The sequence below is a fragment of the Marmota flaviventris genome, chromosome 10 (genome assembly GCF_047511675.1).
Source record: "Marmota flaviventris isolate mMarFla1 chromosome 10, mMarFla1.hap1, whole genome shotgun sequence".
Classification (NCBI taxonomy): domain Eukaryota; kingdom Metazoa; phylum Chordata; class Mammalia; order Rodentia; family Sciuridae; genus Marmota; species Marmota flaviventris.
Genome location: NC_092507.1, coordinates 64,612,005 through 64,628,037, shown reverse-complemented (window position 1 = coordinate 64,628,037; position 16,033 = coordinate 64,612,005). Strand labels below are relative to the sequence as shown.

General features: G+C 36.8%; 2 protein-coding genes across 4 annotated transcripts in view; one reads left to right on the top strand and one right to left on the bottom strand.

Annotated features, from left to right (window-relative positions):
• Nucleotides 1–13,192, bottom strand: part of Miga1 (mitoguardin 1) — a 79,557-nt gene extending 66,365 nt beyond the window's left edge. The window contains exons 1-2 of one of the 3 annotated variants that reach the window (XM_027935230.2): nt 13,122–13,192; nt 9,031–9,144 (exon numbers count right to left, since the gene is read on the bottom strand). In XM_027935230.2, coding sequence (XP_027791031.1) covers nt 9,031–9,129 — 99 coding nt within the window. In that variant the 5' untranslated portion in view covers nt 9,130–9,144; nt 13,122–13,192. Of the gene's footprint in view, nt 1–9,030; nt 9,145–12,798; nt 12,997–13,121 lie in introns of those variants that run through there. The other 2 variants (XM_071617958.1, XM_071617959.1) reach the window with 2 other exon arrangements.
• Nucleotides 13,193–13,199: 7 nt separating this feature from the next.
• Usp33 (ubiquitin specific peptidase 33) overlaps nt 13,200–16,033 on the top strand; it is a 63,113-nt gene continuing 60,279 nt past the window's right edge. The window contains exon 1 of the mRNA XM_071617955.1: nt 13,200–13,284. The gene's annotated coding sequence lies outside the window, so the exon portion shown is untranslated. The remainder of the gene's footprint in view (nt 13,285–16,033) is intronic.

Sequence of the window (16,033 nt, the reverse complement as noted above, 5' to 3'; positions counted from 1 at the left end):
CATCAAATAGTATAATAACTCACAGTTGAGACAGATATATTGGCAAATAATTACAAAACACTGTGACAGATACAGTTGTATGAGGACTAAGTACTAATATCATATCAAGAAGTAATTAACTTTCTCTCAGGGGACAGACTCTACTATTCATCTAAAATGCAGAGAAACTATAAAATAAAGCTAACAGATTGGAACACAGCTGGAAAAAGTGTCACTACCAACCTCACAGCAAAAAACTAAAGTCAGACAAATGGCTGGTTCTCAACTTTTTGAACCCAGGTCATCCAGACAGAAAATCAAACTAGAAAAAATAGAGCTAAATTGTATCCTAGAACAAATGAACCTAACAGAACATTCCATCTGAAATATACATTTTTCTCATGAGTACATGGAACATTCTCCAGGACAGATCATGTGATAGACCAAAAAAAAAAGTCTCAACAAATCTTTAAAAATTGAAATCATATTGAGCATCTTTTCTGAGCACAATGCAATAAAACTAGTAATCAAGAACAAGAAAAACTTCAGAAAACACAAATACATGAAAATTAAACAACTTACTCTTGAATAACCAATAGACTGAGGAAGAAATAAAAAATATTTAAAATTTCCTGGGGGGAGAAATGAAGAAACAACGTAAAAACACATGGGATATAGTAGCAAAAGCAGTAGGATAGGTTTATAGATATCAATGTCTACATCAAGAAAGAGAATAGGTATCACACACTGTAATCCTAGTGACTTGGGAGGCTGAGGCAGGAGGACCTCATTCAAGGCCAGCCTGGGTAACTCAGCAAGACCGTCTCAAAATAAAAAAATAAAAATGGTTGGGGATGTGGCTCAGTGGTAGAACACCACTGGGTTCAATGCCCAGTACTGAAAAAAAAAAAAAATAAAGAGAAGAAAGATCTCAGTTACGACAACAACAACCAAACAACCACCACCTACCAGCACATCTCAAGGAATAAGAAAAACAAGAACAGACCAAACCCAAAATTAGTAGAAGGAAAAAAATCAAAGATCAGACAAGAAATAAATGCAACAGAGGGAGAAAGAAAACATAAATACTAAAGAGCCATCAGAGAGCTAGTTCTTTCAAAAGATATATAAAATTGACAGACTAAGAAAAATAGAGAAAACTTAAGTTAGTGTTCCATTATCTAAGATATGGATAATATCTAAGATAATAAATATATAAAAAATTTATTTTGGCTCATAGTTTTAAGGTTTCAATACATGATCAGTTGGCCCCATTGCTTTGGGTGAAGCAGCAGATCATAGTAGCAGCAAAACCACTTACTTCATGGTCAGAGGAGTGAACCAGAACAAAGAACTGGGTCCCACAGTCCTCTTCAAAGGCATACCAAGGGCAACCAAGATGGCAAAAAGGAAGTCAAGAGACAGAGACCTCTCATATGTACTCACCTCCTAAAGGCCCTACCACCTCCCAAAAGCACCATAAAGCTAGGAAGCAAGCCTTTGCCACATGGACCTTTGAGGGATACTTATCCAATCCATAGCAATACTCCAATAAAATCAGACACATTACAACTGACAGCACAGAAATACAAAGAATCATTATAGATTATTATGAACAGTTACAAGCTAACACATTTAATAACTCAAAAGGACAAATTATGGACACATACCCTTTGGTAGGGTGTTTTTTTTTTTTTTTGGTAGTGCCAGGGATTGAACCCAGGGCCTGTGCATGGGAGGCAAGCCCTCTTCCAACTGAGCTATATCCCTAGCCTCATTTAGCAAGGTTAAATCATAAAGAAATACAAAAATCAGGCATGATGGTCATGCCTGTAATCCTAGCTACTCCAGAGGCTGAGTAAGGAGGATCAAAAATTCAAGGCCAGGCTGGGTAACTTAATAAGACCCTGTCTCAAAATAAAAATTAAAAAGGGTGAGGGATATAGCTCAGTGGTGGACTACTTGCCTAGAATATGTGAGGCCCTGGGTTCAATCCCCAGTACCACACACAAAAGTTTTGTTTTCACTATCATCAAGTGGGGTTCATCCCAGGGATGCAAGGATACCTCAAAGTATATGAATCAATAAACACAATAAATCACACCAACAGATTGAAACACAGAACTCACATGATCATCTTAAGAGATGCAAAAAAAGCATCTGATAAAAGTCAACACCCCTAATGACAAAAACACTGAAGGATGTTTTGAAAGAATATATATCAACATAACAAAGGACATACATAATAAGCCAACAGCTAATATGTACTAAAAAAAAAAAATTGAAAGCTTTCTAAGATCTGGAACAAGCCAAGGATAACCACTTTCACCACTTTTGTTCAATACAGTAGCCAGAACAATCAGACAGAAGAGATAAAGGGCAACCAAGTTGGCAAAAAGGAAGTCAAATTGTCACTGTTTGCAGATGATGTGATTGTATATAAAGAAAACCCCAAAGACTCCACCAAAAAACTACTAGAACCAATAAACAATTTAGAAATTTGCAGGATATAAAATCAAAATTTAAAAATCTTCAGCACTATTATATGTCAATAGCTAATTACCTGAAATAGAGATCAAGAAAGCAACCTGATTTACAAGAGCTATCAAAAAAAAAAAAAAAAAAAAAACTTAAAAATAAATTTAACCAAAGAGAAAATATCTCTACAACAAAAACTATAAAACTCTGATGAGCTGGGTGCTGGTTCAAGCCTGTAATCCCAGGAAGTGTGGAGGCTGAGGCATGAGGATCACAAATTCAAAGACAGTCTCAACAACTTAGGGAGGCCCTGTCTCAAAACAAAAAAGAAAAAAGGTTGGGGATGTGGCTCAGTGGACAAAAAAAATTTTTAAAAGATGAAAAAATTTGAAGAGGACATTAAAAAGTTGAAAAACATTCTATGTTAACAAATTGGACGAATAAATATTGCTAAAATGACCATGCTACCCAAAGCAATCTACAGATTTAATGCAATAAATAAAATACCAAAGATATTCTTCACATAACTAGAAAAACAATCTTAAAATTTGTACAGAACCACAAAACCCCCAAATATCCAAAGTAATCTTGAGGAAAAGGAACTAAGCAATAAGCATTATACTACCTGACTTCAAAATATACTGCAAACCTGTCATAATCAAAACAGAATGGTTTTTGGCATTAAAAATAGACACAAAGACTAATGGAACAGAATAGAGAACCTAAAGGTAAACATGTACAATTACAGTCAGCTGTTTTTTGAAAAAAGTGCTAAGAACATACACAGAAGAAAGGACAATGTTTTCAGTGAAATGGTGCCGGGAAAACTAGGTATCCACATGCAAAGGAATGAAACTAGACCCCTATCTCTCATCAGTTACACTAGTTGCAAAAAGGCCTGAGTAAGGAGGATCAGTGCACTGAAGAGCCACTCCATTTTGCCTTGAAACTATGAAATGACTACAGAAAAACATAAGGGAAATGTTTCAGGATATTGGAATGAGCAAAGGTTTTCTGGTCAAGACCTGAAAGGCATAGAACAAATGCAAAATGGGATCACATCAAACTAGAAGTTTCTGCATAGCAAAGGAAATAATCATCAGAGGGAAAAGATAACCTATGGTACAGAACAAATACTTGCAAACTAACAGCTGACAAGGGCTCATATCCAGAGTATGGAACTCAAAAACTCAGTATCACTACTGTCATGTATAACTAATTAGAACAACAACAACAACAAAAAACCCAATCAGTATCAAAAAAAGCCAACTCAGTTAAAATATGGACAATATAGGGCTATGGGTGTATCTTTGTGGTAGAGCAGAAGCCAAGCATTCATGAAGCCCTGGACTCAATTCTCAGGACTAGAAAACAAAATATAACATGAAAGACCTAAACAGACATTTCTCAAAAGATGGCCATAATCTCAGCTACTTGGGAGTCTACTTGAGGCAGTAGGACTGCAAGTTCAGGCCAGCCTTAGCAACTTAGCAAGAACTTTCATCAAAGATAAGGGCTGGGGATGTGGCTCCTGGACGTTCAATCCTCAGCACCACAAAAACAAAGAAATAACACTAGGAATCATCTACGAAATGCAAATCAAAATCACAATGAGAGACTTGGGGTATAGTGCAGTGGTAGAGCATTTGCCTACTACGTGAAGCCCTGTATTCAATCTCCAGCATAAAAAAATAAGCAAGCAAACAAACAAACAAAAAAAAACTACAGTAAGCTATCACCTCACTCCAGTAAAAATGGCTATTGTCAGCAGGTGCAATTAAGATCCCTGTAATCTTAGCAACTAATGGAGGCTGAAGGCAAGAAGACTGCAAGTTTGAAATCAGCCCTGGTAACTTGGACCCTGTCTTAAAATAAAAAAATTAAAAATGGCTGGGGATGCAGCTCAAAGGTAGAACTAGAAGGTCCAGGTTCAATTCCCAGTTCCAAAAAAAGAGAACATTTTCTTTTTTTAAAAAAATATTTATTTTTTTAGTTTTAGGTGGATACAATATCTTTTTTAAAAAATATTTTTTATTTTATTTATTTATTTTTATGTGGTGCTGAGGATCGAACCTAGGGCCTTGCGCATGCTAGATGAGCACTCTACCACTGAGCCACAACTCCAGCCCTAGGTGGACACAATATCTTTATTTTTTATTTTTATGTGGTGTTGAGGATCCAACCCAGCGCCCCGCGCATGCCAGGCGAGTGCGCTATCACTTGAGCCACATCCCCAGCCCAAAAGAACATCTTCAAAAACACAAAAGATAACAAATGCTAGCAAGGGGGTAGTGAAAAAGGAACACTTTTTGCACTCTGTTGGTGGAAATGTAAACTGGTACAGCAATTATGGAAATCAGTATGGAGTTTCCTCAAAAAAATTAAAAACAGGGGCTGGGGATGTGGCTCAAGCGGTAGCCTGCTTGCCTGGCACGTGCGGGGCATGGGTTCAATCCTCAGCACCACATAAAGATAAAGATGTTGTGTCTGCCAAAAATTAAAAAATAAATATTAAAAAAATTCTCTCGGGCTGGGATGTGGCTCAAGTGGTAGCGCGCTCGCCTGGCATGCGTGCGGCCCGGGTTCGATCCTCAGCACCACATACAAACAAAGATGTTGTGTCAGCCAATAACTAAAAAATAAAATATTAAAATTTTAAAAAAAAATTGTCTCTCTCTCTCTCTCTTAAAAAAAATTAAAAACATAACTACAATATGATCTAGCAATCCCACTATTAGGTACATATCTGAAGGAAATAAATCATATGTTGAAGAGACAACTGTACTCCCATATTTACTACAGTATAATTCACAACAGTCATGAAATGAAAACAACCTAAGTGTCTTATCAACTGATAAATGGTTATAGAAAATGTGGTACACAATGGAATATTACTAATCCATTAAAAAGAACAAAATCCTATCATTTCATATAATAATAACATGGGTGAAACTGGGCATCATTATATTAAGTGAAACACTAGGCACAGAAAGATTGTATATGTGGAATCTAAAAAAAGATGATCGCTTAGTAGTTGAAAGTAGAACAGTGGTTACCAGAGGCTGGGAAGAGAAGAGAAAAAGGAAGGGAAGGAGAAAGATTGATCAATGAGTAATAAGTTGTAGTTAGATAAGAGTAAGAAGTTCTGGTGTGCTATTGTAGAGTGACCACAGGCAACAATTACATGTTTCAAAAAGCAAGAAAGGCCAGGCATGATGGCACACATGTATAATCCCAGCAACTCAGGAAGCTAAGAAAAAAAGGATCACAAGTCGAAAGCCACTTCAGCGAATTAGCAAGTTCCTAAGCATGCTAATGACTATTTCAAAATAAAAAGGGCTGGGGATGTGGCTCAGTGGTTAAGCACCACTGGATTCAATCCCTAGTACAAAAGAAAAAAAAAAAAAACAAGCAAGATGGAAAGATTTTGTATGTTTTCACCATTAAGAAATGATAAAAGTTTGAGGAAAGAGGTTTAACCTGACTTAAATATTATACAGTGTATACATGCCATCAAAACATTACGATACCCGATTAATATGTACAACTTTTAATATGTACAACTTTTGTTTTTAGCCAGGCTTGCTGGTGTGCACCTGTAGTCCCAGCTATTCAGGAGGCTAAGGCATGAGGATCACTTGAGCCCAGGAGTTAAGAGACCAGCCTGGGCAATGTATTGAGACCCCATTTCAGGGGGTCTCAATATCCAAAGTGAGTGAAAGGAAAAATATCCCATGGAAATAGTAACCAAAGATTGAAACAGATCAATTTCAAGCAATGAAACTGAAGACACCATCAAAAGCCTACCAAAAAGGAAAAGCCCAGGACTCTCAGCTGAGTTCCACCAGACCTTCAATGAAGAACTAACACCAGTCCTTCTCAAATTATTTCATGAAATAGAAGAGAAAAGAAGGAAACCCAAACTCAGCCTATGAAGCTAGTATAATCCTGATACCAAAACCAGACAAAGACACATTAAAAGAAAGAAAACTTCAGACCAATATGCCTGATGAAGATAGATACAAAGATTCTTAATAAAATACTGGCAAATCACATATAATAACATATTAAAAAGACAATGCACTATGATCAAGTGGGGTTCATCCCAGGGACACAAGGTTGGTTCAACTTATGGAAATCAATAAACGTAATTTACCACATCATTACATTTAAAGACAAGAATCACATGATTATCTCAATAGATGCAGAAAAAGCATTTGACAAAAGACAGTGTCCATTCATGTTCAAAACACTAGAAGAACTAGGGATAATAGAAACATACCTCAACATTGTAAAAGCTATATACATTAAACCCAAGGCCAACATCACTCTAAAAGGATTGAAAGCAGTCCTTCTAAAAACTGGAACAAGACAGGGATGCCCTCTTTTCCCATTTCTATTCAACATAGTCCTTGAAACTCTAGCCAGAGCAATTAGGCCCAAGAAAGAAATTAAAGGAATACAAATAGGAATAGAAGAGCTCAAACTATCCCTATTTGCCAAAGACATGATCCTATATTTAGAAGACCCAAAAATTCCTTCAGAAAACTTCTAGAACTCATAAATGAATTCAGCAAAGTAGCATAATATAAAATGAACACCCATAAATCAATTGTGTTCTTATACACCAATGATGAATCAGCTGAAAGAGAAATTTGGAAAACTATCCCATTCACAATAAGCTCAAAAAATAAAGAAAATATCTGGTGATCAATCTAACAAAAGAGGTGAAAACTATATTGAAAACTACAGAACATTAAAGAAAGAAATTGAAGAAGATCTTAGAAGATGAAAGATCTTCCATGTTCTCAGATAGACAGAACTAATATTATCATAATGGATATACTACCAAAAGCACTATACAGATTTAATGCAATTCCTATTAAGGTTCTGATAATGTTCTTCACAGAAATAGAAAAAAGCAGTCATGAAATTCATTTAGAAAAAATAAGAGGCCCAGAATAGCCAAAGCAATCCTTTGCAAGGAAAGTGAAGCGGGAAGCTTCATAATACCAGGCATTAAATTATACTACAGAGCTACAATAACAAAAACAGCATAGCATCAGCACCAAAACAGACATGAAGACCAACGGAACAGAATAGAAGACAGAGACAAACCCATATAAATATGTGGATGCCAACACATAAGAAGAAGATGGGGAACAGAAGTTCAGTGGATTAGACAAGAGGAATAAAGGGAAAGGAAGGGGAATAGGAATAGGAAAGAGTGGAATGAATTGAACATAACTTTCCTACATGATGTGAAACTCCACATCATGTACAAGCACAAGAATGGGATCCCAATTAGAGTAAGTTATACTTCATGTATATATAATATGTCAAAATACACTCTACTGGGGGTCTGAGGCTGTAGCTCGGTGGTAGAGCACTTGTCTAGTATGTGTGAGGCACTGGGTTCTATCCTTAGCACCACATAAAAATAAATAAAATAAAAGCATTCTGCCCATCTACAACTACAAAAAAAAAAAAAAACTTAAAAAAAATGAAGGGGTAGGGCTGGGATTGTGGCTCAGCGGTTGAGCGCTCGCCTAGCATGGGAGGGACCCGGGTTCGATCCTCAGCACCACATTAAAAAAAAAAAAAATAAAGGCATTGTGTTAAAGAAAAAAAAAAGAAGGAGTAATAAAAAATTTATCACAGTAAATAAACCCCTTAGCTCTAACATAAAGAGCACTCTATTCAACAACATCAATATATATATATATATATATATATATATGCTTCTCACATGCATGTGCAACATTTTCCCATGTAGCCCAGATATTAGACCACAAATTAAGTCTTAATAGATTTAAAAAGACATCCATCATACAAAATTATCTTTTCTAACCACAACAGGATGAAGTGAAATCAATAAGAGGTAAAACTGAAAACTTTCCTAATTGTGTAAATTAAACTCACGCTCAAACAACCAATGGATCAAAGAAGAAATCACAAGGGAAATTACAAAATACTTAAGGCAAATGAAAATGAAGACATAACATGACTACTGGCTGTCAAGAGCATCAAGAGGTATGGGTAAGTGTTGACAAATAATTATAGTTTTGAGTTTTACAAGATGAAAAAGTTCTGGAAATTGGTTGCACAGCATGACCATTCTTAATGCTACTGAACTGTATACTTAAAAATGGTCAAAATGGCAAATTTTATATTATATGTCTTTTTACTACAATACAATTAAAAGGACTCTAATGGTGAGAATAAGTCTTTTGAAAATAATAGAAATAGACTGCATAAATTCACTTAAGATAGAAAAAACAATTTTAAGTTATGCATTTTTTAGTAACTAAATAAAACCAAAAACAAAACAGGAAATAATACAAATCAAGTAGGTTTTATATTAATAAACATTCTGAAAAATACCATATAAAAATCTCAGGGGTTGGAGGATGTAGCTTAGGGGTAGAATGCCTACTTGGCATGTGTGAGGCCCTATGTTTGATTCACAGTATCAAAAAGTAAAATTTCCAACTGAAACTGAAATACTGGAAACAAAATATGCTCTGAGCAATAAACTTATCATTCATCTATGTATTTATTTATTTTGTTTACCTGAGAAAGAGAATTGTACCAAGACAGAGGAAGATCAAACACTCTTAATGCTGCTGTCTTCAAGGAAAACTGTGATTCCCTTACTGTTTCTTCTGACATGACTCCTCTTGTAATCTACATTAATTGAAACATTAAGAACTTATTAGTCACAAAGATTTTTGGTTACTTTACCAATGAAAGATACAAATTAAAACTACCAGCCTTTTCTAGGGGAGTTAATTATTTATCATTTACAATTGAGCTGAAATTATATTTATTATATTTATTAATCACCAAGGCATCAAAATAGAAAATAAGCTAGATTTGCACTTAATCTTAGCCAAAAGGCCCAGAAGTGATGAAAATGATCTATAGCAGGGCATAGTGGAACACATCTGTAATCCCAACAGCTTGGGAGGCTGAGGCAAGAAGATCACAAATTCAAGACCAGCCTTAGCAATTTAGAGAGATCACCAGCAAGTTAATGAGAATCTATTGCAAAATGTAAAATAAAAGGACTAGGGGGGCTGTGGTTGTAGATCAGTGGTAGCACACTTGCCTAGCATGTGTGAGGCACTGGGTTCAATCTTCAGCACCACATAAAATAAATAAAATAAAGGTACTGTGTTCATCTACAACTAAAAACAAATAATAAAATAAATAAATAAACAAATAAATGGACTGGGGATATAGCTTACTGGTAAAGTGTCCCTGAGTTAAATCCTCAGAAAGAAAATTATCTAGATTTAAACTTTGAATTCAGGTAGTAAATTTTCCTTAGAAAATTACAAGCTCTAGATTCTCTCATCTCTGAGTAAATAAATTTATCAGCACTTAGCTGGTACAGTCACACATACCTATAATCCCAGTTACTTGAGAGGCTGAGGCACAAGGATGGGTAATTCAAGGACAGCCTAGACAACTTAGTGAGATCTTGTTTCAAAGGGACAGGGATGTAATTCAGTGGTATGGTGCTTGTCTAATATGTGTAAGACCCTGGGTTCAATCACCAGTACTCCAAAAAAAAAAAAAAAAAAAAAACTACTTTAGATAATAATTTAAAATCTACTTCTTCCTATTGATTTCCTTCACATAACACTTGAAGTAGGGAGTTGCTGAATGGAATCTGAAACAGACTTCTGCGGCTAGAAAAAAATCTCAGAGCTGGGCTAGGTGATGGCATACCTGTAATCCAAGCGGCTGGCCAGCCTCAGCAAAAAGCAAAGCGCTAAGCAACTTTCAGTGACACTCAGTCTCTAAATAAATACAAAACAGGGCTGTGGATGTGGCTCCATGATTCAGTTCAATCACTGGTACCAACAACAACAACAAAAAACTCAGAATTCACTAACTAAACCTCAGAACTCCTGCATTTATTCCTCTACTGATTCATTTAAAAATTTTTTCAAAGAAATACCAAATACGTGTTATGTTTTTTTGATACTGTTTTAATGTGTGCTCTTTCTCTTGAAGGGAAAATCAGATGTCTACTTTTTTTTTTTTTCCTCCAAGAGATGGGTTTCTCTAGGTTGCCCAGGTTGACCTATAACTTCTGGACTCAAGTGTGTAGCCTCTCCAGTAGCTGGAACTCCAGGCAGGAACCATGTACCCAGTCACAAAAAGTCCGATTTTTATTTTTTATTTATTTTTTAAAATAATTTTAGTTGTATATGGATATAGTAACTTTATTTTTTTATGTGGTGCTGAGGATCGAATCCAGTACCTCACATGTGCTAAGCAAGTGCTCTATCTCTGACTCACAAACCCAGCCCCCAAAAAGTCAGATTTTTAAAGAGGAGGCAGATGTCACTCAGAGAGGTCCTTAAGGTAGTAGGCCCCTCATAAGAACATGAGGGCTCAGGGTCTGGATCTCTGCTTCATAGACCTAGAAACTCAATTTTATTGGTGTATACAGTTGAACATCCACTAAAGGTCACATGCATTCATTTATAATTGAGAAATACTCATCTAGTGATCAAAATATTTATACATGCTACAAAACATACTCTATAAAAGAAGATTGTAGAAAGCTAAATTAATCAGTCAAAAAAGGTTGCCTAGTGAGCATAAGATCAAAGGGTCCTGAGGAACATTTCATTCAAAAAAAGAAAAAACATGAGAACCATCTCTAGTAAACAAGAGAGTAATCTTTTCTGGTGACCAGGATATTTATACCAGCCAAATTTAGTATTTATTTTCTTTGGACAGTGCTGTATATTTTCAAGGAGAAAATAAAAATTACCAATGATCCCCATATAGAAGTTTTTTTTTTTTTTTTTTGCTATATTTTCCTTGAAGTCTTTTATTTCCGCATATATCTCTGTGTTTTTCTAAACTCCAGCAGATCATCCCCTTGTACTAACTCTCTTTTCAGAAGTGTCAAAACCACTGATTAAGTAGTGGTTTCCTTTCAAATAAAACACAGTAACACTTCTCAGGGTAGGATACTCCTACTGATACATACCTTAATCCTTACTAGTCACACTGCAATGTACCCTTGATTCCCCCTACCCATGTTTTAATTACTTTAAGACTCAGTATAATTAGTTTTATTGAAGTATATTATTCCAGCCAACAAACTGTAATATTACACAATAATTTGAGAAATACAGAGGAAATCATGAACCAACAGTTAAGCCAGTGAAAAATATTTCTGTGGAAAATAAGGTCAGGAATGTAGGAGGGTTGGGAAGGAACCATGGCTGTTCTTTTTCTATAATAATTGATATTGTGCTAAATGATGCTCTGAAGGCACATCCAAAACCCACTAAAATATTACTGTAAAAGGGAGGGAAAGCACATTTATTTTTGTCCCTCCCCTAAAAATTGACTCTTTTTTTTTTTTTTTTTGGTACTGGGGATTGGACTCAGGGGTACTTTACACCCCCATCTCTCTCTCTTTTTTTTTTTTTTAATTTTGAGACAGGATCTCAAGCTGAACTGGCCTCCAATTTGCTATTCTCTGTTTCAGCCTCCAGAATTATTGGGAGATTTGTTGTTGTTGAGCATTTTTACTATTTAAATAGATTCTGGATCTATATTACTGAACTGCAAAAAAAAAAAAAAAAGAGTAGTTCAAAATTTTCCACAATAAAGCATTTCAAAAGTTTAAGCAGATAAGAAATAAAAAAAAAAAAAAAAAAAAACACTTCAACCTGCTGCAGAATAAGTCTCTTGAAGAATTCTGACAAATCTTTATTTTTGCATTCTAGATACTTTATTTCCCTTCGTTGAAAATCTCTGCAGAAGTGGACTCTTAAGTTTAATGATTATTAACTAACTTAAAAAAAAAACTATAAACATTTTAGTTGCTTTCAGAAGTATAGTTAAAATAAACATGAAAGCAGTTTCATGATTATTCAAATTTGTAAGAGGAGTCTAAAATATTACCAAAAATCAATGTACAGTCTGATTTTACACATCCTAAAATTCTACTTTGACTTTACAAAGCAAGGAAGTCTTAAATATCATGAAAATCCGACGTGAAACATAAATCTATACAACTGAACTCTTAGAAGATACTTTAAAGGCAGCGAAAAATGCTTAGTTACAACGATAATAAAATGGCAATGACAGTAATAATGGTCTGTAAGTCTGAGCAAGAACAAGATCTCTTGAAGTCCTCCTTCCAAAAACACCAGAATTTCAATTACAAGAAGGCACCCGATGACACAACCCTCAGTGTTAAATGATTCTCTGAAACCACCTTCAAAGCAACAATCTTCCACATCCTAAACCCACTGCCTGCTCACAAGCATCCAAGCGGAACCTCGGAGCCAGCTACCCCACCTCCAGCGTTCGGTCCGGAGCCCCCACGGCGCTCTCTGCTGCTCTTTTTCTTTAACAAGAGGATCTGAAAGGGGCTCCCTCCCGGGTGGGCTGACCACACTGCCCAAACCTGCTGCGGGCCACTCTGACTCGGCGCTCTCCTTGCGGATCTTGATCAGGCGAAGGGGCCTCCTGCTCTGGGTTTCTGCACCCCACACCTAGTCCAGACTGCAAAAGCGGGTGCTGCAGTACGGACCCCGCCCCGCCCCGCCCTGCCTCGCACCGCCCCGCGACGCCTACGGTGCCGCGATCCTTCTCTGCGGCGTCGCCCTCCACCCTTGTACCTGGCGCCTCAGGCCAGGTGCAGCCTGCCCACGCCCGCTTCGCGGCTGCAGCCTGGCTGTGAGATGTAGCGGCCTGACTGCCCAAGGCGGATTCCTTCCGGGGTCACGAGTGGGAAAGTGAAGGAAAAGTGGAGGGGGCCTTCTAGCCTTTCTACGTGAAGGGGTACGTATGAAGCGGCTCCCGCCATTTTTGTTTCGGGTAGAGGCTTTCAGGCTTTCCAGCTGGATGTGAAATCTAGAATTGCATCTTTTTACAAGCATGTCTAAAACTAGAATTGTAGTTGGTAACCTTTTAGGGGATCTAGGAATGTTCTGAATATCTGGTGAAAACTATGGAGACTTTCCCTAGAAAAATGCAAAGATTTACTTATATATTATTAAAACAAAAAACTAGCTGGGTGCTGGGCGAGGTGGTACATGCCTGTAATCCCAGAGATTCCGGATGCTGAGTCAGGAGGATGGCAAATTTGAAATCCCCCTCAGCAATTTAGCAAGGCCCTAAACAACTGAGACCCTGTCTAAAAATAAATAAAAAAATAAAAGGGCTGGAGTTGTAGCTCATTGGTTAAACACCCCTGGTTCAGTTCCCAGTACCAAAAACTAGGTATAAATCAGGCGCGGTGGCACAAACCTGTAATCCCAGCAGCTAGGAAGTCTGAGAAAGGAGGGTTGTAAGTTTGAGGCCAGCCTCAATTTAGCAAGGCCCTATTAGAGCAGGTTATGCTAAGTGAAGCTAGCCAATCCCTAAAAAACAAATGCCAAATGTCTTCTTTGATATAAGGAGAGTAACTAAGAACAGAGTAGGAACGAAGAGCAGGAGAAGAAGATTAACATTAAATAGGGATGAGAAGTGGGAGGGAAAGGGAGAGAGAAGGGAAATTGCATGGAAATGGAAGGAGACCCTCAGGGTTATACAAAAGTACATACAAGAGGAAGTGAGGGGAAAGGGAAAAATAATACAAGGGGGAGAAATGAATGACAGTAGAGGGGGTAGAGAGAGAAGAGGGGAGGGGAGGGGAGGGGAGGGGGGATAGTAGAGGATAGGAAAGGCAGCAGAACACAACAGACACTAGTATGGCAATATGTAAATCAATGGATGTGTAACTGATGTGATTCTGCAATCTGTATATGGGGTAAAAATGGGAGTTCATAACCCACTTGAATCAAAGTGTGAAATATGATATATCAAGAACTATGTAATGTTTTGAACAACCAACAATAAAAAAATTTTTAAAAAAATTTAGCAAGGCCCTAAGCAACTTAACCAGACCCTGTCTCTCAAAAAATAGAATGGGCTGGGGATGTGGCTCAGTGGTCAAGACCCCTGGGTTCAATCCCTGGTACAAAAAAAAAAAAAAAAAAATATATATATATATATATATATATATATATATATATATATATACACACACATACATACATATACACACATATACATATATATGTATATATGTAATAAATGATAATTTGAAACCAATCATGTTTTCCCAAATTAAGAACTTCTGGGCTCAGTATGTACCTCCATGGTACTGCAGATGCTTAGATGCATGAAGCCCTGGGTTCAATCCCCAGAACCAAAAACAACAACAAAAAAACCTTCTACCTAGACCCTCAGCCCTCAAATGAGTGAAGTTAAAAGGCATACCAAATCCGTATAAATTATGCATTTATTATTGATTTCAATTTCTCTTTAGCTTATGTTTCCCATGAAATTAGACAACCAAAAAATAATGACTAATTATGTGGGATAAGTCTCTGCTCTCAGGCTCTGTGTAATAAATAGTAAAGTAAATGGTATAGGAGAACAAACAAAACCCAAGATGCTGTTTCTATGTGCAGTCCTGAGCCACAATATTCATCAGAACCACAGATTTGAGAGTTACAGTGGCTGAGCATATTTGTGGTAAAAAGCCAACATAATTTTTTAAGGATAACTGAACTATGAGAGCAAATGCTATTATTCCTGTAAAAGGAACAAGAATAAAGAATCCTGTTTTCAAAATTTAGCCAAAGGGAAAATAGGGAGAATGATAATTCCAAAGTGATGTTACTAGGGGGATAATAACTAAAAATGCACAGAATTAGTTCTACCTGAAAATATTTTTGCACTTATGAAATAATGGAGTTCTTGAGACTTGAAGAAACTGGAATTTTTAAGGCCATTTTTATTTCCCCAGTCCCTTCTTTGTTACCTCCCAGCTATTCTTATCTTTTTTCTCATCATTTACCCAAGCGTTTTTCACGATGCATGTACAAATCAGAACTAAGCCAACCAAAGGCATCTGGAAGTCAGAGTATGGTTCCAGATGTTAATAAAAACCATCCATCCATATTAGAGTGGTACATACACATCCAAATAGAGTTAGTTCCTCAAAAATGTTGCACATAGGGCTGGGACTGTAACTCAGTGGTAGAGCACTTGCCTTGCATGGGGGAGGCACTGGGTTTGCTCCTCAGCACCACAGAAAAATAGATACTGTGTCCATCTAAAACTAAAAAAAAAAAAAAAATTTAAAAAAGTTGCACATAGAATAACCATATAACCTGGAAATTACATTCCTAGTCAATACTCAAGAGGCACGAAAACATACATCCACACAAAAATCTTGTATACAAATATGCATAGCAGCATTATTATTATCATTATTTTTTGAGTACTAGGGATTGAACTCAGGGATATTCAACCACTAAAACCTATTTTGTATTTTATTTAGAGACAGGGTTGGCACCTTGCCATTGCTGAGGCTGGCTTTGAACTCTCCATCCACCTGCCTCAGCCTCCCAAACTGCTGGGATTACACGCATGTGCCACCAAGTCCAGCAGCAGCATTATTCTTAATGGTCAAAAAGTGGAAACAGGGGCTGGGGTTGTAGCTCAGTGGCAGAGAGCTTGCCTAGCATGCGTGAGGCAC